Consider the following 23,584-nt stretch of genomic DNA (forward strand, 5'->3'; position numbering starts at 1 on the left):
CAAGATGATTCGACAAAAGACAAAGCAAGTATGAAGTAGTATTTTATTCTCAGGCTTTAATATGTTTCTTACGAAAGGCTAAATTAAAATGATTACTCTTCCTCTCCATAGTTCTTTTTTAGGCACGTTTACAGAAAGGCAAGACTGTCAAGCGACGAAACAAAAAAAAAAGACACTGAGGGGAGTTCTTTGCAGAGCAGATATATCCTAAAAGCAGGCTTTGGGAGATTCTCATGTTCAGTGATACCTTGGCTTACGAACTTAATTGGTTCCCAGACAGAGTGTATAAGGCGAAAAAGTGTGTATCCCAAAAAATAATTTCCCATAGGAAACCATTAAAATGAGAATAATGCGTTCCCAGGTCCACATAAAAACACAATTTTCTACTTTCTAAGCCTTAAAATTACACAAAATAGACATTATTTTATGTATAATAAATGTGCTATAGTATTATGATTAAAGAAATAAACTATTGTACAATAAAGTCATTTTATTTACCTTTGTGATGGTTGTTAATGGCTTGATGGAATGGAGTGTCCGGTTTCCTCAGCATTAAACACTTGATGAGGAACATAACCTTCTTATTTCACCATCTTGAGGAATGATCGCTTGCAGGTGTGATAATTGTATCTAGTTCTTCATCAGTTGTGATCTGCTTAGCTGGATTGATAGCTTTTTGCATCAAGTGTACAGATGACTTGTGCGGGTTATTTGTGGAGCCTGATTGATGGGATATTTTAACCTTCCAGTCTACACTCTGCTTATGAATTTTCAAAGTTGAAACGAGTCTAAATTTCACTGTTTTCTATCCATTTTCTAAGGTTTTTTCAAATGTTTTTTTATTTTATTTTTTGGTTTAAAAACTTTCATCTCCCTTTCGTGTGTGTGTTCTCTCTCTCTCTGTCGCAAACGACACATCACTCATTGTGACAGCTCCGTGTGTATCCCGAAAAATAGTTTGTATGCCAAGGTAAAATGTTCATAAATGTAACGTTCGTAAACCGAAAAGCTCGTAAGCCAAGGGGTTCGTAAACCGATGTCTCACTGTATTTGACCTCTTTATATCCAATTGCATGAAACCATTGGAGAACAACCCCCCCCCCAAAAAAAAAAAACGTTTAAAGGGCAACAGGAAACGCGTTGTCATCACGTAATGCTGAAACCCTGTCAGTCAAAACCAATGTGTACAAAGTGAATGCGAGGGTGCATGTAGACAGACATTTTGCAGTACTGCACCATTGACAGGTGGTGGGGTACGCAGTATAGCTCTCACACGCACGCTCTCACACATGATACTAAAAGTCTTTCTGTGGCATAACACTTGATGCCTTATGGCTTGGGAGTCTCAGTGGCGTTACACTGAGTAACAATACTGAATATACATCATGAAAGAGAGATAACAAATGGGCAGAGTTGAAGGCAAGCTCCGTGTGAACCCAATGGAGGCACCAGGATGTACATTAAAAAAAAAAAAAAAGCGAACGAAGAACATTCGACATTTAAATGAAATCGTAGCATCAGTCCAACCTGAACGCCCTAAAACGAGGTGGGACGAAGCATTTGAATATGGCAGGTTTTTTTGTCCCATTCTTACAGGTTAGCTAAACCAAGGAATGAGCAAAATGTTGACGCAATAGTGCTTTCACTATGATAGCGAAGGGCTTTAATGGCAGATTATGCCCTCACGAAGCCAATTGTAAGCACAGGTGTCAAAGTCAAGGCCCGGGGGCCAAATCCGGCCCGCTACATCTTTTTTTTCGGCCCGCGAAAGCAAATCAAACGTGTGAAATTCCATGATGCTTGCTAAAATGCTAACCAAAATGTCATATTTTTGGATGTAAACCACAATAACAGTCATTATTCTTGACTTCAGGTCTGAAAACTAGTTACAGGTAACATCCGACTTATGACGGAGTTCCGTTCTGACCAAACGGTCGTAAGTCGAAATCCATTTAATACGTTGAATAGAGACTCGGAGGAAAAATGACTCGCAAACTCCCCCTCTCCGGTGCCATCACACAGTCGATTGCTGTGCGAGAGTGAGATGCTGGATGGCCAAAATTGTCGTACACGTTGCCGGCCTGCTAGCGCGTTGCGGTGCCAGGCGTAGAATTAAAATGTTAAAAATAGGGTCTGGAGGTCGTGGTCGTAAGTACGGGTGGTCGTAAGTCGAGGTGGTCATAAGTCGGATGTCACCTGTATTCGTTAATAACAATAATCATAATACATTGTATTTATAAGCGCCTTTCAAAACTCTGAAGGGCACTTTCCAGGCACAGGATAAGCATTTTTTTTTCCTGCGGGTGAGCAGCGGCAGACAGACTCGCAACCCGGAAATGTACGCCACTAACTGAAATATAAAATGGCCACGATAACATTCAAATAAAGTAAAACGACTCGCAATTCGATGACGATGCTCCGATGTTACCTTGAAATGGGTATCCCTTCATTTCTAATGCTTGCTTATAAAAGAAATGTATTATTGTTATTATTATTATTATTATTATTATAAACATAGATAGCTATGAGCCGTCTATTAGCTGCCTAGCTGGTGGCTATCTATTAGCTGGCTATCGATTAGCTATCTATCCGACTGACTAGATATCTATGAGCTGTCTATTAGCTGGCTATCTATTAGCTGGCTATCTATTAGCTACTAGCTATCTATTAGCTGTCTGTTAGCTAGCTAGCTAGCGCCTAGCCACTAATAATTAGCAGTGAGACAAGATGTTCACCATTATTCATGGTTAGGGTTCCTGTTACATCAGAAATTATGAAAGTCTATCTACCTATCTAGCTAGCCACCCAGCTATCTATTTTCTGTCTATTGCCTGTCTATTAGCTGTCTAACATAATATTAGCTAGCTAGCTTACTATCTATTAGCTAGCTAATTTTCTATCTATAAGCTAGCTGGCTAGCGTTGTATCCATTTGATTTACTTCCGGGTTGAGTGAATGCTGGCGCGTGTGGCTGCCGCTGCTCACCCACAGAAAAACTGTGACTGTAAAGTGACATTGAGAGTTTTGAAAGGTGCTTATAAAAGAAATGTATTATTGTTATTATTATTATAAACATTCTAATGGCTTCCCCAAATCCATAACGGCCCTCGGGAGGAAACCATAACGACAACGTGGCAAAAAAATGGGTTAAAGGATCGAGCGGCAAGATCAACCGCGCAATCACATGCAGGTTTGTGATTTTTTTTTTGGGAATGTAACAAAAAACAAAATGGCTGCGTCTGCTGTATGACTTCTTCCTGATGCCTTTCAACACCCAAAAAAAAAAAAAAAAAATATGTAAAGCGTAGGTACATATCATCCCCTGAAGCGCAAAGAGAAATGTTAAAAAACAGTCGCGGAGCCCTCGTGTTTTACACATTTACATAAAAAAAGAAAGAAAAAAAAATCACATTATGAATGTTTAAATATTTAAAATGAGGGTAGACGGGAGCTCTTTGAGAGCAGGTCGGGAGCCGCTGTCCTCTAGCCGACAGCACAGCAGGAATAAATACATTTTCACACACAGAGATGAGTAAACAGCCCGCAACAGGAGACATTTTGAAACTTTTCTCCAAATACCTGCAATGTCTTTTTTTTTTTTCCCCCACCTCTTCCTGTTTGCAACCAGCCTCTTCTCTGGTGTCTCCTTCCCTCGAAGTTGGCTGGCGTGGGGAGCAAATGAGCTGCCTGAAATGTAGGCCAAAGCGGTGGTGGCGTTTCCATGGAAACAGCCTTCACAGCAGTCAGTGACATCATCAGTACGGGCAAAGGCGTGATGATTGGGCGTGGGGGTGGGGGGTGCAGGTTCAGCTCGAGGTGCGGTTGGTTTGGGTTTTTGATTCACACGCGGTTCTCTCCGCCCACTCTGGTCCGCCGCAGCATCCTGAAAAGGGGACAAAGAGTGACCGTCAGCATTTTTGAGACCTTGTATAATAATAATAATAATAATAATAATAATAATAATAATAATAATACATTTTATTTATAAGCGCCTTTCAAAACTCTCAAGGACACTTTACAGTCACAGGATGTTTTTTCTGCGGTTGAGCAGCGGCAGCCACACGCGCCAGCGTTCACTCAACCCGGAAGTAACAAAGTAAAAAAACAAAACAAAATAAAAAAAACAAATAACAGATGGCTAGATAGATAGATAGCTAGAGGTAAATAGAGAGGGCTAGATAGCTAGCTACCTAGATAGAGATAGCTCGGTAGAGATAGATATGGCTAGTTAGCTAGCTAGCTAGATAGAGATAGCTAGCTGGCTAGAGATAGCTCAATAGAGATAGAGATGGCTAGGTAGCTAGCTAGCTAGATAGAGATAGCTCGGTAGAGATAGATATGGCTAGATAGCTAGCTAGACAGAGATAGCTAGCTAGTTAGCTAGAGATAGCTCGATAGACATATAGATAGAGATGGCTGGCTTGCTACTTAGACATAGCTAGCTAGAGATAGTTCAATCGAGATAAACAGAGAGATGGCTAGATAGCTAGCTAGCTAGATATAGCTAGCTAGGTAGCTGGCTAGCTAGAGATAGCTCAATAGAGATAAACAGATAGGATGGCTAGGTAGCTAGCTAGTTAGATATAGCTCGATAGAGATATAGAGATGGCTAGATAGCTAGAGATAGCTAGCTAGCTAGTTAGTTAGATATAGCTCGATAGATATAGTGATGGCTAGATAGCTAGCTAGCTAGAGATAACTCGATAGAGATAGACAGAGATGGCTAGATAGCTAGAGATAGCTCGATAGAGATATAGAGATGGCTAGATAGCTAGAGATAGCTAGGTAGCTAGCTAGCTAGATAGAGATAGCTCGGTAGAGATAGATATGGCTAGATAGCTAGCTAGACAGAGATAGATAGCTAGTTAGCTAGAGATAGCTCGATAGACATATAGATAGAGATGGCTGGCTTGCTACCTAGACATAGCTAGCTAGAGATAGTTCAATCGAGATAAACAGAGAGATGGCTAGATAGCTAGCTAGATAGATATAGCTAGCTAGGTAGCTGACTAGCTAGAGATAGCTCAATAGAGATAAACAGATAGGATGGCTAAGTAGCTAGCTAGTTAGATATAGCTCGATAGAGATATAGAGATGGCTAGATAGCTAGAGATAGCTAGCTAGCTAGTTAGTTAGATATAGCTCGATAGATATAGTGATGGCTAGATAGCTAGCTAGCTAGAGATAGCTCGATAGAGATATAGAGATGGCTAGATAGCTAGAGATAGCTAGGTAGCTAGCTAGCTAGTTAGTTGGATATAGCTCGATAGATATAGTGATGGCTAGATAGCTAGCTAGCTAGAGATAACGCGATAGAGATAAATAGACAGAGATGGCTAGAAAGCTAGCTAGCTAGCTATAGATAGCTAGCTAGCTAGCTAGAGATAGCTCAATAGAGAAATAGATAGAGATGGCTAGATATCTAGCTAGCTAAATAGAGATAGCTCGATATAGATAAATAGACCGAGATGGCTAGATAGAGATAAATAGAGATAGAGAGATAGAGAGATATAGATAGATGCATCTCTTTTCAATAAATTGTGATGTACATTGGTTCAGTCCAAAAAAGACATATGTACATATTCTGTCCATATTTAAAACAACCGTTTTGTCATACAGTTGATTGGGAACAGTAAGGACCTGTGTAATACCCCCCCCCCCCCACCCCCCCACCCGTAACCAACATTTGATTTGTCCATCCTCGTGTTCGAGCCCAGCGTCATTATCACGGTAGCAACTTTCCCAAAATGCCATTTTTAGGGAAGAACTCGTCCATTATAATGACGTGACATTAAAAAAAAGACATCAAAGCAACATCCTCTGATAATAATGACACACGAGAAGGGAATTATAAACAGAGTTCAGAAGCGTTTGTGGCGAATGACGCAACAAAGTAGACGTGTATGAAGAGGTTTGAACGTTCCTCGCTGCACCTTCTGCTCTGCGCGTCCATGTGGTCGAGCAGCGGCTCCTGCGACACCCTGAAGTCATCGAGCGGCGACTGGTAGCGCGAGTCGAAGGAGCCTTCCCGGCCCCTGTAGGTGCCCGCGGCCTGGGCGGGCGACTGCGGCACGGGCGACACGGACGTGACGGACGACGCCGAGCCGTGCTCTCCGAAACGTTCTCGTCCCGCGTGAGCTAACGCGGCACTCGGCGAGCTCATGGAGAACGGGCACACCATCTCGCCATTTTCATCCTGGGGATGGGAATGCGTTACGTGGGAAATTGGAAATCCTGGGAGGATTCTAAACAAACGGAGAATGTTAACTCATTCAATGCCGGCTGTGAAAAAAAAAGTGTCCAGGCCAGTGCCAGGGTTTTTGTCATTGCCACTCGAATTGCAGAATATTGAGTTTTAGGACTACATAAACATTCAATGCGGTGTAAGAAACCTTAGATCAGGGGTGTCAAAGTAATTTTTTGCCGCGGGCCACATTGTGAGTTATGGTTTCCTCTCGAGGGCCATTTAGACCCATTAGAATGTTTAAATCCCTTCAAATATTACATATAGAGCACACAGCAAATTAATGAATAACTCGTTTTCAAATCTGAAATCAAGAATAATGACTTTTATTGTGGTTGACATCCAAAAATATGAAATTTTGGCTCAGATTTTAGCAATCATCATGGAATTTAACAAGTTTGATTTGCTTTCGCGGGCCGAAAAAAATGATGTGGAGGTCCGGATTTGGCCCGCGGGCCTTGACTTTGACACCTGTGCCTTAGATGCTCCTCCTTCATCAGAGAACAAACTCAAAGAGGCCCGAATATGGTGGCGCCGTGAGAGTGACTGCCTTTCCAGCAGCTCCTGTATGTTGTTTTTCTACTTCTTTCTTTCCTTTCCTCTTCCATTCATCACTTTGCTGCCGTGAAATGTAAATTTCTCCACTGCGACACTAATAAAGGCTAATCCAATCCAACCTGATAATGGTTTACTCACTCTTCCTCTGACGATGACCATGTGGACCAACAATGAAGCCAACTCGAGATCCTCGTTGAAGCTGTTCTTCAAAGGGACAGATCGATAACCTGGCACAATGAAAAGAAAACAATTGGTCATGTTTTTTTTTTATGCTAGCGAATGGCACAAAGGGAACGCTGCCATGCGTACCCGTCTTCAGGCTATGAATCGGGAACGTGGCCTGAGCCAGAAAGTTCTGGTCACTGAACATGTCGATTTCGTAGACCACAAAGCGCAGGAAAGCAAAGGCCGAATTGCTGACTGCAAACTGGAACGGCTTTCTGGGCCATGTGGGGTTGAGGCCGTTATCAGCTGTGAGTGACGGAGAAGGAGTACAACAGACAAAAGTATGAATTAAGCGCAACAACACCGAAATCACAATTAGAAAAATGAATGTTCATCATTTTTAAAACATTGTGTTCATTATACAGTAAAGTCTCGTTATATCGATATCGGATATATCGATAGTCCCGGTTATATCGATACTATTTCTATGCACGCACGGAGAAAATTACATGCAAACAGGGTCGGATATAACGATAGTCCCGGTTATATCGATATTTTTTCGGACTCCCTTGAATATCGATATAACGAGACTTTAGTCAACAACCAAAACACAATGACTCGTCCAGACACCTCAAAATGAGATGGAAGGACTCCTTTAATCGATTGCAAACATTTATGCTTTCCTCTTCAGAACTATTTGAATCATATTCATAACTGGATGAGTAACAAGAAAGCATCTTCTCCGGCTCTGAAGCCATTGTTTTGATTCTGGAGTATCCTGGCGTGACCGTCTGAAACTCGCCATTTCGAAGCATTATTATAAGATTATTTAGTATTTAGAAATGTTTTTCAGTGAGAAACCAGGGGTTGGGAACCTATGGCTCGTGAGCCATATATGGCTCATTTGATGATTGCAGGTGGCCGTTGATGTCGAAACAGGTAAACGCCCCTTATTAAATAAGCCTGATGAGTATCGTACACTTCAGGTTGATTGGACCGAAGGATTCGCCTTTGTGGAGAGAAGACGTTCTGCCGTGATTCTAATTTGCAATGAAACAAGTCGCATGTGAGTGGCACTTTGACAAGCCCCATGGTAACGTTAGCATCAATATGCTGAGAGGCAGCAGAAAGCTAGCGTGCAAGCTAATGAGCAGTGTGCAGGCTAGCAAGCAGTAAGTAACTTTGCGTATGGACTCGGGAAGTTGACTTTCATTCGTATCATTTGTCTGGATTTTTTTTTACCAATCATGAGGAACGCAAAACTATTCATATTAATGGTGGTGTTGTCAGAAAATTATTTTCAATAATACATTCTGACATTGTGTTGATATCACGTGCGTGTGCGTGCGTGCCTCTCACTGAAAAATATTTCTAAATACTAAATAATCTTATAATAATGCTTCGAAATGGCGATTTTCAGACGGTCACGCCAGGATACTCCAGAATCAAAACAATGGCTTCAGAGCCGGAGAAGATGCTTTCTTGTTACTCATCCAGTTATGAATATGATTCAAATAGTTCTGAAGAGGAAAGCATAAATGTTTGCAATCGATTAAAGGAGTCCTTCCATCTCATTTTGAGGTGTCTGGACTCCAATGTAGCATCCCAGAAAATGCACAAGATGGCGCCCAACCTCCGTTGGAAATGGGCTGATTTGTCTGCTGGGAATTTGTGTCAACTAGTATCAAATAGTAGTGTTGGTGCAACACACAACGATATGTGTTTTCCTTCTTATTTCGCCATCAACATGATGTTTTCAGACCAAAAAAAGCGCCCAAAATGCATTGTGTGTCACTTTCTCGATCAGGGGCATTCCAGATGTGACGTCTCGTCTGGAATCGTCACCAACTCGAAAACAAGACTTTTCAATATTCAGCGCAAGTCTTAAAACGCAAAATATAGCTACAGTCAAGTCTCGTTATATCGATATCGGATATATCGATAGTCCCGGTTATATCGATACTATTTCTATGCACGCACGGAGAAAATTACATGCAAACAGGGTCGGATATATCGATAGTCCCGGTTATATCGATATTTTTTCGGACTCCCTTGAATATCGATATAACGAGACTTTACTGTATATGCGGTGCAATCTTTGTAAAATACGCTCAGTCGACGTCATTTGAAGTGATTTTACAAATTATGGACACAACTTGTCCGGAGGCGTCGGTTGTCCTTTAAACATGCATTCCATACAAAATACAGCCCTGAAGCAACTTACGAACAAATTCACCTTACGAACGACCGTTCGGAGCGTTATCTTGTTTGTAAGTTGGGGAGTGTCTGTACGCTGCTGGTCATGGAAAAAGTGAGTTTTGTTCATGTGAGGATAAGCGGATGGGAAAAATGGATGGACGGACAGTCCAGGAGCGACAGGAGATTCATGTCTGTTTGCGTTGCAATTCAATACCCACCTTCTGAATCGGTTTTTTGCTTGGTGCTGTCATACTCGGCCCCGCACACTTCAATCTCGATGAGAGGACAAACAATGCCACGGCCGTGCTTGGGGAGGTGCCTTGCACCCAACACCTTGAAAAAGAGACATGAAAATGCTTTTTGTTAACATCACCTTTCTCGTGGAAAGAATTTATGTTGTGCTTCACAAGGTTAAAATAGTTCAGATCGCTCATAACATAACTTTGGATGCGCAATAACTGCTTGCTGGATCAAAATTGAGGTCAGGGGGAAGATTTATTGATCAGATATTCACAAAAATGGACTGATAACAAGATCAGCTGAAATAAACTTAACATTCGTCCAGATACTGACTCTTTTAACTCATTCACTGCCAGACGATGTGCAAAAATGTGTCCGCTCTGGTGCCAAGTTTTTTGTCATTGTCACTCAAATTCCAGAATATTGAGTTTTAGGACTACATAATCATTCAATGCAGCGTAAGAAACCTTAGCCTCTTCTTTCATAAAAAAAAGAGTTAATTCCTAAATTATATGGATCTGGAGTAATATGAGCATGAAATGAGGGCAGCTGTCTAAAATACAATGCAATACATACATATTGGTTTATATAATGCTTTAACAACAGCTGAAGTTGGAACAAAGCGCTAACAAAGGCAAATGCTGCCCCCTTGTGGAAGGGAAAAACATTGCCAGAGGTCTGACCAGCGCTTTATCGGCACCTCTTCAAGAAAACCCAAAACCCGAACTAATAAACTAATAATAAATAAATTTGTGAATGGCAGTGAAAGAGTAAATGAGTGCTAACGACCCAGTCTCAGGTAGAATGTACCATATTTTCCAGTTTATAAGGCGCAGGCGCACCCCCAATGAATGGTGTATTTTCATTATCTTCCCATATATAAGGCGCACTGGACGAGAAGACGCACCTTTAACGAATGAAAGGTCTTCCAAATATAATATATTCATACAGTATACATATAAAAAGGCTTTCCAAATGCACACCACATTATAAGGCGCGAAAGTAAAGGCTGGGGTTACACACTAATTCTTCTACAGGGGGAAATGGAGTCGGTGGCTGCTGACGGTAGTTGAGAGGCCTGTTGTGGCTCCATATTACATCACATATAAGGCGCAGGGTCACCGAAGGAAAATCAAGGCTTTTGAGTACACCTTATACACCAGAAAATACGGTAATCGCAGCATGAAAACCCGAACGTCATGACATCCCACAGTAAGTCCTACCTCGATCTGAAGAGTGACTTCCTCGAGGCCTCGCACTGTGTGTCTATCAAAGGGATCAAAGCTGTCGTCCCTCATGATGGGGGGTTGGAGTACGTAGCCGCTCCTACCGTTCAACATGAACAATGCCTGGTTCATCTGCATGGGTTTGTCTGCATAGGAGACGAGCATGAGCGTAAAAAAAAAAAAATGTTGTGACTTGATAGAGAAACTGGGTAAACTGGGACATACCCGCTGTCTGGAAGTTAAGCGCTACAAGCTGCGAGCCACACAGCCACATGGGCAGAGGGTCGTAGTTCGACGAGTCCAATCTCTGACCTCGCGGGTAGATCCTGGACAGCTGCAGCCGATTGTACTGCAGGAACTTTTTCCCTTTGATCTTATTGACATATTTCTCTGCCTTGGTCTCGGGAAACGATGACATATCCCGGAAACAGGCGCGCTCCGTGCCGATTTCTAGAGGATGCAGAGAATCAAGGGCAGTGTGAACTTGTGTTTGTCCGGCATTGGAACCAATGAACTGTGAGGACTCCTGTTTTTCCCCCAAACAATTGCTTATGTGAATTATTTCATTAAGGAAATGTCAGTCAAATAAAACCATTATGTGGCATCCCAGCAATGAATTTTCTTCTCAACTGCATTTTGTTTCTCTTCTAATGAATGGGTGCATCAGAGTCTTGTGCATGTAACCCTCTTGGGCCACAGAATGCACTTTAATGTTTAACTTCGTCCATTTGAGAGAGCAGTCGGTCTTCTATTTGGGTAAAAACTACAAGCAGAAATGTTTATCACCTTTATTACAAGGCCCAAAATAAATACTTAATCTAATCTAAGACAAAAATATAATAATAATATCATCATCATCATCATTGGCTTTTCTTAGTCTTGCAATGGAGAAATTTACAATAATAATAATGCCAATAATAATAATCATTATAATAATACATTTAATTTATAAGCACCTTTCAAAACTCTCAAGGACACTTTACAGTAACATTATAAAAGGCACACTCACACACATACACATGTTCCTATAACAGACCAATGTTTGTAAAAAGTGTATTCAATGTGAAAATGTTGCTGTGAACGCACATGATTATGGGTAAGTTATTTTGCCACCAAAACACATTTTCATTGTTTTTGATCATGTTCGTTCTACACAAAGGAAGGACTGATATATTAATTAAGTCACCAAAAACCAAAAATGAAGGAAAAGCATGACATTCTTCTTATTTTTTCAGAGACTGGTGATTTGAGTGTAAACAAGCTATTTTCAAATGCCGATTAGGAAAGAACAGGATATTTTTCTTTCTTTCATACCAGTTTCTAAAATGACAACACAATATTCTGTCTGCCGAAAAAAGTAGAATTAAAAAGTGCTCAAAATGTGCTGCCATTTTTAACTCATTCACTGACTGCCAGACAATGTACAAAAAATGTGTCCACTCAAGTGACAGGGTATTTTTACTCAAATTGCAGGACCCACAGAATATTGAGTTTTAGGACTACCATAAACATTTAATGCAGCATTAGAGACCTTAGACTCCCTTCTTTCATCAGAGTAAAATACTTAATTCCTAAATTATATGGGTCTGGAGTTATCTGAGCTTGAAATGGGGACGGCTGTACAAAAAAAAAAAACAATACAATACAGATAGAATTTTATAGCGCTTTAACAACAGCTGAAGCTGTAACAAAGTGCTAACATGGACAAAATGCATTGCCAGAAGTCTGACCAGCGCTTTATCGGCACCCCCAGCATTAAAAATAAAAATCTGAACTAATTCGGGAATGGCAGTGAATACGTTAAATGTTGTCTTTTCAGAACATGTGCGCACACAGACACAGTAAGGTGGTGGTTCACTGCATCTTCAACGTCTCAAAGCTGCGTATGACTTACTGTCTTCATCAAATGGCACAGGTCTACAGTAGACAACCAGGTCGGATAATTCCAGTGCAATCTTCTTTCTCCTCTCCATCATCTTTCCCTCTTCCAGCTATATAAAGGCAGACACAACTGACATGAGCAGACGAAGGCAAACTGTACAATCAATCTGAAACATCCGTAGCTCAGATTGAAGCCACAGAATGGACTGACTCAGTGCAAAAAAAGCAGAGGTCGTGTGACGTACAAACCTTAGCCTCTGAAGTCATTGCAACCTCACGGATCTTCAGAACCCATTCCTTTAATTCCTCCTGACTGCTGGCAGCGACATCCAGCACCGGTCCAGTCCGCATGGCTGTAGTTGGCACCAGGGAGAAGACATGTGGCCTGCTTCCTTTTCCATCGGTCCGTACAACTGTTTTGGAAACAGACGTAGAAGTCCAAAATATTGGCCATAACACTGGCGCAACCCTTCTGCATTTATGTACAGAGATTTTGATGCCACAATTCTTGAAAATTCACATCATTAATTATGTGATATTTGGTGCAGGTAAAAATACAGAAAAAAACCACCAAGTACAGAACTCTTGTAGATATTGACGTCAAACCAAAAATAGGTTATCTGGAAATAGAAAGTTAAAACCCTTCGGACAGAGCCACGAGTTTGACTATTGTCATCTACTCAACTAGCAGGTTAAATGAGCTGGTTGTGGAGAACGAGCACATTTACCAGCCGGTTAAGCAACAGCAAATGTGGCTAAAGCCACACTATGGCAGGGTTTTTAATTTTTGGACCTAAATTTCACATTGCGGCACAGGTGTCAAACGTGATGTGAAAATTGCATTCCGTGTCATTTTTGAATGCACTGTAATGTATTTCATTCTTAAAATGCCACATTTCCACTTCAATTCACATGTTTTATATCATTAAGTATTGATGGGATCACACATTTTAATTGAATACCCCATGAGTGACGAAATGCAGGAAATGTTAAAGTTTCAGAGTACCGCTAGAGGGAGACTAAACCTCAGCCAAAAACGTTTTTTTTTAGATCCTAAATGCAGTGAGCAGTTGCTATAGAAATGCAAAAATAGGTGTGGCCTACCAAGCCGCAGGACCTAGATTGCTGATAAGTAAGAAACAAAAGCATTGTAATCAGACAAAAACCGGGCTATGGTAATACTAGAACAACACAAATCAGAAGCAGCACAACTTGTTGGAAATGTAGATTGTAATCATGGAAGGAGGAGGCCTTTTGGCACAGTGATTGCAAGCAACACAGAGCTGAACAGGAAAAGGAGTGGAAAAGGTGATGGTTGTCACTCACCGATTTGACAGGAGGAGACATCCACACTTCCTCTCAGCAGATCTCCGAGTGGGCTGTTTTCTGTCATCTCCTGCTGGACATGGAAGAGGCGCGTAGGTGAAACGAGTGAAGCTGAGGACGCACATAGTGCCAAGTGGCTTTAATCCTCACACTTCTGTCCGGTTCTGCGGCTGACGGACTGATCTCCTCCACATAGTTTGCAGGAAACCACAGCTGCTTTTTCCCTCCACAGTCCCCTTTCCACCTGACAGAAGGGTCATTTTATACGCGACAGCAAACTAAATACGGTGATACCTCAGTTTAATGAATGCTTTAGCTCACAAACTTTTTGCCTTACGATCATTAAATTCAACTGTTGTGTTCTGTTGATTTGGATTAACGAAAAGCAGCGCGCAGGGGACAGTGTGACTGAGGGTATTATCCCTGAGAAAGCACGGCAACTTCACTCGGATATCATTAAGAGGCAACTACATCAACGACCATAACAAAGGTAAATAAAACGACTACTATACAGTACAGTTAATTTCTTTAATTACAATACAATAGCACATTTATTATACATAAACTAAGGTATATATTTTGTGCACTTTTAAGGCTTATTTAGTAGAAAATTATATTTTATGGGGACCTGGGAACGGATTATTCTAATTTTTAATGGTTTCTTATGGGAAATAAATGTTTGGCAGACAAACTTTTAGCCTTACACACACTTTCTGGGAACCAATTGAATTTGTGAGGTGAGGTATCCCTGTAAAATCATGCCGCAAGCCAGAAAAGCATGAGAACACCTTCCACAATGTCTATCAAACTCACCATCCTCCTTCCTGTTTGTCCACATTGGAGATGGTGGCGTTTTTTGTGAAGGAGAGCTCATCATCTCTTTGGGCTTTATATTCATACATTGCTCTTACGGTGCACTGCGAAAAGCAGAGAGCAAGTTAATGAAATGTTCGAAGAAATTCAACTGATGGAGAGTATCGTGGACGTTCACCTTGAAGGTAGGCATTTGATTGGCTTCCACATAAAAGCCAGGATTTCGGCCCTCATAGAGTGACCCGTAGTCAGGCTCCTGTCACACAATATGATGTTTCTTAATTGGACTGTCATTCTTGCATTAGAACAACATTAGAGAGCCACATAAAATTCGCCAAAATATTTCGTTACAAGGATTCATCTGGGAAATTAAAAAGGGGGCCAGTTGGCCAAATTCTAAAATGGATGGGGCCCAATTTTGGTTGGCTGACGAAGCTTCTTGGATAAGAAGCCAAACATCCAACACCTTCAAAGAAGTACAGATGACGGCTGAAGAAACCTTCTCATCGATGGACCACTCCTGTACGACTGAGAGCTTACACAGACATACGTAACAGAAATACAGTGAGACCTCAACTTACACACACCTCAACTTACAAACTTTTCGTCTTACAAACATCAAATTTCTGAAAATTAAACCTTATAATAGGCACTATTTTCATAATACACACCCACCACGGCTGGCGGAGTGATCTTCGCCAGAAGCACACGACCGAACAGCACCAGAGGTTAAGTTACCAACAGTCCTTATGGAAGGTGACTCTCCTTCCATAAGCCATCGACGACCATCAAAAAGGTAAATAAAACTTTATTTTACAGCACAGTTTATTTCTTTAATTACAGTCCTCATGTCCTCTTTCCAAACAGCAATTCTCTTTGACCTCCGACGCCATTCCATCAAGCCATAAATGACCATCACAAATGTAAATAAAGTGACTTTATGATACAATGCAGTGCATTTCTTTCATTACAATACAATAACACATTTATTATGCATAGAATAAGGTATGTTGTGAGTAGTCTTAAGGCTTATTTAGTTGAAAAGTATATTTTATGGAAACCAGGGAACGGATTATTCCCATTTTAATGGTTTCCTATGGGAAATTTCTTTTTGAGATACACACTTTTCGCCTTACACACTCTGTCTGGGAACCAATTAAGTTCGTAAGTTGAGGTCTCACTGTATGTCATATGTGGGGCAGATCATGTCGCAAAACGTGCTAATAGTAATAGACTACAAACTGTGAGTTCCAAAGTCGCACCAGTGGCTGTCAATGTGTAAATGCCGCAAGGGTGCGGCCCAGATGCATCCTTGTAGTTACGAATCTCAAGTCAGCCCATTGTTCTACTCACAGCAGTGCCGATCTTTTCCAGTGTGTCTTCGTTGATGGGATATCGCAGCTTCATTTTACGATACAGAGGGTGCTTCTCATAGTAGCTGATGAGATCTACAAGGCTGTCAAATTCCGAAGTGCCCAGCACCACAGTTTGACCTTCTTGCTGTACACGACAGTGCTTAATCTTGCCCTCAGCCCTGCACGGCAACCATTGGTATAAAATAAATTACTTAGCGCTACATAATTCATCAATATCTATCATTACATGTTCTCAAAATGTGCTAATTAAGTCAATGACTTGCCTGAAGGAAATGGCAAATGAGTTGGACTCAGCTCTCTTCCTGACAAGGAAAGCACCATCTCTAGGAACTCTCATCAGCATGTTCTCAGCATGACTTCTCGATAGGTTTGCATGGTACCATCTGGAACACACACAAACAAAGATTAGAACAGGTATTTATTGATTTTCTCATTTTCTGAACAATCTATCCACCCGAAGACTTGCACACTGAAAGAATGACAATAAGTGCAATCTAATTCCCTTGAACTTAACTCACCCCAGAAACCACCTTTTCCCGCACCTTCCCTCTGGTCAGCGCAAGTGAATTAACGCATCCAAAACAAGCAGACATTCCTTTCCCCCTGCCAGTAACTTCTTGAACGGTTGACTTACAACTTCATAGCGACACTATGCTAATTCTGCACATCTCTGGAGTGCCATTATGGACTTTTTACATTGTTGTAGCTCATTCAACCCAATCTTTGCACGAGTTATTAATCAGTATCAGTAAGTGGTTTTCAGTCACAATATATTCCCAACATTATATATCAGGCCATATAATACTTCCCTCATACTGTATGGCGATTTGGTCAGCCAGCTAACTTGCTCCCTGTCACATCACGTGACCACTGTAAATGTATGACGCAGTGGCTCAATAAAATCTCTTGACTAATTACTGTCAATGAAACAAAATATTTTAAATCATTTGATCTCCGTTGTGCATATTTTTTAAGTTTAGTAGAATGGTAGTGTACAGGGGTTTGATGTTCTCACTTTTGCCATTCGTTTTCCTGCTGACAATGCATGCATGTTAACTCATTTAACTCATTCACTGACATTCACAAATCTATTCCGGAATTGAAAATCTGACGTAGAGCGGCATTCGCGAATTTGTTCGGGTTTTGTTTTCATGCTTTGGTGCCGATAAAGCACTGGCCATGGCCACTGGCAATGATTTTTCTTTTCCGCAAGGGGGTAGCATTTCCCTTTTTAGCATGCTATACAATCCAAATGTATGTATTACATTGTATTTTGGACACCCGTCCTCATTTCAAGCTCATATAACTCCAGACCCATGTAATTTAGGAATTAACTCTTTTTCTGCTGAAAGATTTCTTAACGTTGCATTCAATGTTTATGGTGTCCTAAAACGTTATAATCTGTGGGTCCTGGAATTTTAGTGACAATGACAAAAACCTTGGCGCTGCAGTGGACACATTCTTGCACATGTCTGACAGTGAATGAGTTAACCTAAGGATTGCCCATCAATGCTCACTACTTTTTTAAAGTGTGTTGCAGGTAATTTTGAGTACACTACATAAATAGTACGCTGAGTATGCTACATAAATACCTGCAAAGCAATATGTGTTTAAGTTCAAGTTTGTAAAAACAGTGCAGCCCTCTAAAGAAGGTGTCATTCTTAATATGGGAATGAGTCTCACTCTTTGCTCTCATGGGCATTGGTCTGTGGCACAGGTTCAGTCAGCTTCATCTCAAATTCGTTGCAGCGCAACGCCACCTGCTGGTAGTGGTTGATGAGCGCAAAGAGTGTGTCAAATACGAGGTTGTCAGTCAGGTAGAATTTTGGGCTGCCGGCCTCCTGACGAGAGTGAATGCGACAGTGCTGCACTCGTCCTGAGCGCCTGGAAAATAAATGGGATTTATGAAGAGTAAAAATGTGACAATATGTAAGTATGCCAGTTAATGTGTTTGGTATTTAAAAAAAAATAATACATAAAATAAATAAAAAGAAAAAAAAAGAACACCTTTCTAGGAAGGACAGTACGTTGCTAGTAAGGCATAGTTATCGAGGCAGTCACAGCATACTGTATAAAGCGGTGTCATTATTTTTAATTTTCCTTTTTTTTTTTTTGATTGTTTTTCACTTCAAGATGGCGCAGCGAGAGTGGCTGCCTTTACAGCAGCTCCTGTATTTTGTTTTGCCACTGTGAAATGTAAATTTCTCCACTGTGAGACAAATAAAGGTTTGTCTAATCTAATCTAATTACAGTATATTGTAATTACAGTATATTGTATTGTTTTTGGGTCGCAGGTTTCCAGGGTGCATGTAGAGCCCATCCGTATACATTAGACCTTCAAATGTTTTTGGTCAATAGTATCCTGTCATGGAAAACACTGAGCATATACATTCAATCCATCGCTTTCATTGATTACACCGTTCGTGACACCACTTATGCAAAGTCAATGCTTTGAGAGGGAAAGTCAATGCTCTCAACATGACATTAAAATCATGCATGTGCACGAGAAAGAATCTGTGTGTCAATCCAGTCTTAATTTGATGTCCCAAATACCAATTCAAAAAGGCGTAATCAAAACATATGTATTAAGTTAATTACAATTTGTAACGAATCAAAAATGACCCCAAATAGTTGGTCATTTACTGTGCATTAACATGTCTATAATTCTCAATTGTTGAAATCACTTTTTTCAGAAGCCACATATAATTCCCCATGTGGAACATACCAGAAAGACAGTGTGTAATCTCCCACAAAGGTCTCACTCTCTCGAACCAGGAAGGAGCCATCAGGTGCTCCAGTCTCGAGGCAGTATTCTGACAGAAGCCGTTCAGCTATCTGTCGCCCATCCCGTCCTGCGCCCAACTTTCCGTGAAACCACTTTTCTGTAACATGCTGATCCATTCCATTGGAAACCTGTTAAGTAGTGTGGGGCGGGGGGAGTGATAAAACAGTTGAAACCGCTGACCAAAAGAGAGAATTTGATGCAATAAGTGTTGCAAAGATATCACCAAGACTGTATTCACGTCAAATGAGACCTACTAACCTCTCTATGTTCCTCCTCCTCATCATTACCCTGATTACTCGAGGTCTCCTCGGAGTAGTAGATCTTACTGCTGGTCAGGACAAAGAAATGCGGATACCACTCCTGCAGCAAGAGGGACAGGATATGGGGAGGCAAAATGCGGAAGCCCCATTAATTATTCAGAACATCGATGTGTTGCACAGAAATATGACCACTAGGAAAAGCAGTTCAAAGACATTTTGTTTTAAGCAAGTTACAATTAAACGTTAACAAAAACACACAAACAGTGAGCAGACTTTACGAACGTATCCCGGAAGATGTATGTTGAGTCTAAGCCTATTCCAAAGACAGTTACATGATTGATCGGGTCCTCCAAATATAGGATTCCATTTTTGATGGAGTTGCTGATGTCATTCTCAGAATAGGGAGTGGAGGTGGACACCTCCTCATATGCGCTGCCCTCAGCCAACTTCTTGTGCTGCCACATGGATAAGGAGAGCAGTGAAAGTAAATATGAACAATTCTTTGCATTTGCAACAATATCGCAATATGAAAAACGATGCAATTTTCAAGATAAGAAACTATGGATTAGTCTCAATATAGAGAAATTCCCAATTCCGAACAGCAAAGTTATGAAAGCAAGAAGTAGAGCAACAAAATATAGGAGCTGCTGTTAAGGCAGCCACTTTGTACACACTGTCAGTGTGTACAAAGCTTTTTTTTTGAATGACATAACACGCTCAACCTTGATAAGGATCTTCTTCTTGAGCTGGTTGGGTGAGGGTAGCCCATCCGCTGTGATATCCACTGCTTTGGTCAGCAACATGTCTCCAAAGAGTTTCTTAAAATAAGTGGCCATGTTCCTCTGCTGGACAATACTGCAGTGGTCCTCAATGGACAGGATTATGGGAAAACTGTGGGAGAGATCAGAATGAAAGTAAAAACTCCCCTTTTCACTGCACTTAGGTGCCATTTCTTATCTTATTTTCTCACAATGTACAATTTCCTCAAGTCACATTGTTTCTCTGCACTATTTATCATTGTCATACATCACCGGGGACGCCAAGAGCAAGACACAGAAGAGAGGCTGACAGTCTCCGGGAACTCACTCTGACGTAACAAATGCATGCTCTTTGATGGTGGTCAACACATCACAGAACTTGATCTTTGTCGTGAGGGTGTGCCCATGGTAGATGACTGGCATTCCATCTGGACCATCCCAACAATCCACTACAACAACAAAAAAACATTTGAAGCTACTACACTGCAAAATTCAGTAAAAAAAAAAAAAAGAATAAGGAAACAGTAACATGGAGCAACAGATTGAGCTTGAACCTCAACTTGCAATTTAAAGTCATTGTGGGATGTGTTCCATTTTGTATTTACAAAATAACACTTTTTGGCATTCAAAGAAAACCAGCTTGACCAGTTCACATATATGTTGATGTACGGTAGTTAGAAAAACAACTCTGTGTGTGTGTACGCGCGCACGGGTGCGGCAGCTACACGTAGTAGGAAAAATGACCTGCCAGTGTTTACTTACACTCAATACAGCGACAACCCATCCTGAGACAGCGTGCATACGCCTCCAGAGACGACTCACTGGAAAACTGGTCTCCTGTCAGGTACCTATAAATAAAATAAGCATGTGAAAAGTCATAGCATGCATACCTCTTTCACTCTGAAGCATTCAACACTAATCAGACTGGCATCGCTCACACACAAAGGTAATTCCTCAGTTTCTCCTTTATTGATTTGGGCAAAGATGCAAACTCAACTACCGTCATTCTGCTCTTTGAAAGAGGAAGTTCATATTCAAACACTTTTCAATTGAAGGAAAACATGCCGAATAAAAAGTAGGCCTTCCACATTGTGGAATTTGCTGAATAATCCACTTGAACCTGATTGGTGAAGTCAGTTAAAAAGCATGGAAGTTTCACAAGAAGCCAACTAAAGTGTACTCTGAACACAACAGCAAGTGACAAAAGGAACAAGCTTACGTGTTATGGGAAGAGGAGATCCAGTAATGGGACAAAGGGTTGTTCATATTTTCTGGACCTACTTGGTCCAAGGAGGAATCCCAGATGGTGTTCTCTTTGGAGAATAAGTACGTCAGGAACTAGACATGCAAGATCAAAAGCAACAACAATATTTTACTCACCAAGTATGATTCTGTTAAAAAAAATAGACCCAATAAGACTCTGCTGCACATAACTACAATATTTTCACGAGCACAAGGCGGGCGCCTCATAATGTGGGGCTCCTTGTGTGTTCACAGAGTTTCAAAATCTTCGAATGTTAATGTGTGACTTTAATGAGCGGTCTGCTTGACTGAGTAATGGGTAATGGTGAGCCGACACGCACAGGAAAGGCAGCCGTAATAAGGACAGCATGCGGACAAAGAAATGTAAATAGTTATATAAAACTATGGTACAAATGGATAAAACTCAATGTGGTTTGATATATGGCTGGCGTTGACAAGGTTGCAGAAAATTCTAACTGGACCCTCGGCACCCTGCCCACCACCTTTTCCAGCGACTCCCCTCAGGCACCGATCCATGCACACCAAATCCAGCAGACATTTAAACATTTTAGCCATTCACTCTCTAAACAGTAACCCAAATCTAACCGTATAGTGCCTCTTTGGAAGTTTGCTCAACCCTGCAGAACAACATCCCGTGATAATCGTTGTAGCACCAGCTCTGTATTCACTAGAACCACTGTCTGCCTAATGCCTTGCACATTGTCTCATAGTTATTCTTGAAAGGTGCCATTTACACGAAGGAATTAGATTAGACTTTATTAGTGTCCTCCATACTTCAGAATCAGAATCACCTTTATTGCCAAGTATGTAGAACACACAAGGAATTTGTCTTTGGTAGAACACGCTGCATGAGAATGATAGAAAAATGGAGGCACTATACAGTCCTATTTGGGTTACTGTTGTACTCATTTGTCATTTATGTTTTTATGATGATACTAGAGCAGCGTGTTCGACATACTTGGCCAATAAAGATGATTCAGATTCTGATAAATGTTACATTTTTGCACAAATCTATCCTGGTCAGTCCACATGTGGTTGTGTACAAATTTTGCTTCTTGATTATTGACCATTATATTTTTTAAATGTCTCACTCTTTGATTATGTTATTGGTTGAGCAAACTTGTTTTATGGGATCTCCTGGAAAGCGATGATTTTGGGTATGCAAGGATTCCACATGACGCCAGCGGCATGCTAAAACGAGCAACTGTTTCCTTTGCTGAATATTAAAAAAGTAAAAAAAAAAAATCGAAGACAGTTTACAAGTTTTTAAGTGTAAAGTAACTGAATACAGTGAGACCTCAACTTACGAACTTAATTGGTTCCCAGAGAGTGTGTAAGGCGAAAAGTGTGTATCTAAAAAAAAAATTCCCATAGGAAACCATTAAAATGGGAATAATCCGTTCCCGGGTTTCCATAAAATATACTTTTCAACTAAATAAGTCTTAAAACTACACACAACATACCTTATTCTATGTATAATAAATGTGCTATTGTATTGTAATGAAAGAAATACACTGCATTGTATCAAAAAGTCACTTTATTTACATTTGTGATGGTCATTTATGGCTTGATGGAATGGCGTTGGAGGTCGAAGGTCAAAGGGAATTGCTGTTTGGAAAGTGAGCACATTACATGACGACTGTAATTAAAGAAATAAACTGTGCTGTAAAATAAAGTGGAAGGAGAGTCACCTTCCATAAGGACTGTTGGTAACTTAACCTCTGGTGCTGTTCGGTCGTGTGCTTCCGCCGAAGATCACTCCGCCAGCCGTGGTGGGTGTGTATTATGAAAATAGTGCTTATTATAAGGTTTAATTTTCAGAAATTTGACGTTTGTAAGACGAAAAGTTTGTAAGTTGAGGTGTTGGTAAGTTGAGGTCTCACTGTATATAAAAATAAGAAATAAGAAATAAAAATATTGAAGACTACTGACAAGTTTTTACATGTAAAGAACAGCAAAATGCGGCATGTTCAGTTGCATGTATCCTATCCCATTTAAGTGCCATATGCAAATAGAGACAGCACATACTCAGACAAACTAATTTGCATAAGTGCTCTCCATTGTCTGCTTGTTTGCTTAATCACCACTTCATGGCGACCACAGAGTGCATCCGGCACTTTCTGCATACACTCACATGACACCGTAGTCATCTTTTTTTAATTGTGTGGGAGGTGTTTTAAGCCAACATTGAGCTTTCTTGTGCCAAATACTGAGCACCTTACGTTCTTCTGGGCATCTAATCTAAACAAACAAGTCTGGGAGTTTGGAGCAGTGGAAAACTATACAAACTCAGATGACTACAATTTCACATTTTATGAGCAGGGAGCAAAAAGCCCCCTGCAATAATATGAGACTGTAAAACATGTGTACCTCATCTTGGAGGAAATAAGGCTGTTCCACTTCTCGAAGAGGGTCTTTCAGGTAGCCAAACATAAATTCCTGAACCTTGCTGCCATCTGTGGCCCACATATCCTGCATTTACATGAAGTG

The 23,584-nt window shown here is 40.8% G+C and overlaps 1 protein-coding gene across 3 annotated transcripts in view; it reads right to left on the reverse strand.

Annotated features, from left to right (window-relative positions):
• Positions 1-29: 29 nt before the first annotated feature.
• The window catches only part of plcg1 (phospholipase C, gamma 1), a 32,709-nt gene continuing 9,154 nt past the window's right edge, over positions 30-23,584 (reverse strand). For 2 of the 3 annotated variants that reach the window (XM_088990958.1, XM_088990967.1), the window contains exons 10-33: positions 23,465-23,566; positions 21,051-21,169; positions 20,594-20,679; positions 20,160-20,280; positions 19,796-19,964; positions 19,406-19,528; positions 19,072-19,173; positions 18,754-18,941; positions 17,712-17,912; positions 16,292-16,411; positions 16,006-16,186; positions 14,831-14,908; positions 14,653-14,756; positions 13,990-14,083; positions 13,840-13,912; positions 12,763-12,926; positions 12,527-12,623; positions 10,858-11,082; positions 10,630-10,778; positions 9,385-9,499; positions 7,112-7,273; positions 6,941-7,029; positions 5,934-6,196; positions 30-3,883 (exon numbers count right to left, since the gene is read on the reverse strand). In XM_088990958.1, the coding sequence (XP_088847084.1) occupies positions 3,841-3,883; positions 5,934-6,196; positions 6,941-7,029; positions 7,112-7,273; positions 9,385-9,499; positions 10,630-10,778; positions 10,858-11,082; positions 12,527-12,623; positions 12,763-12,926; positions 13,840-13,912; positions 13,990-14,083; positions 14,653-14,756; positions 14,831-14,908; positions 16,006-16,186; positions 16,292-16,411; positions 17,712-17,912; positions 18,754-18,941; positions 19,072-19,173; positions 19,406-19,528; positions 19,796-19,964; positions 20,160-20,280; positions 20,594-20,679; positions 21,051-21,169; positions 23,465-23,566 (3,168 nt within the window). In that variant the 3' untranslated portion in view covers positions 30-3,840. The remainder of the gene's footprint in view (positions 3,884-5,933; positions 6,197-6,940; positions 7,030-7,111; positions 7,274-9,384; positions 9,500-10,629; positions 10,779-10,857; positions 11,083-12,526; positions 12,624-12,762; positions 12,927-13,839; positions 13,913-13,989; positions 14,084-14,652; positions 14,757-14,830; positions 14,909-16,005; positions 16,187-16,291; positions 16,412-17,711; positions 17,913-18,753; positions 18,942-19,071; positions 19,174-19,405; positions 19,529-19,795; positions 19,965-20,159; positions 20,281-20,593; positions 20,680-21,050; positions 21,170-23,464; positions 23,567-23,584) is intronic. The other variant, XM_088990975.1, reaches the window with a different exon arrangement.

The sequence above is a fragment of the Hippocampus bargibanti genome, linkage group LG01 (genome assembly GCF_051943395.1).
Source record: "Hippocampus bargibanti isolate YZ-2025 linkage group LG01, ASM5194339v1, whole genome shotgun sequence".
Lineage (NCBI taxonomy): Eukaryota > Metazoa > Chordata > Actinopteri > Syngnathiformes > Syngnathidae > Hippocampus > Hippocampus bargibanti.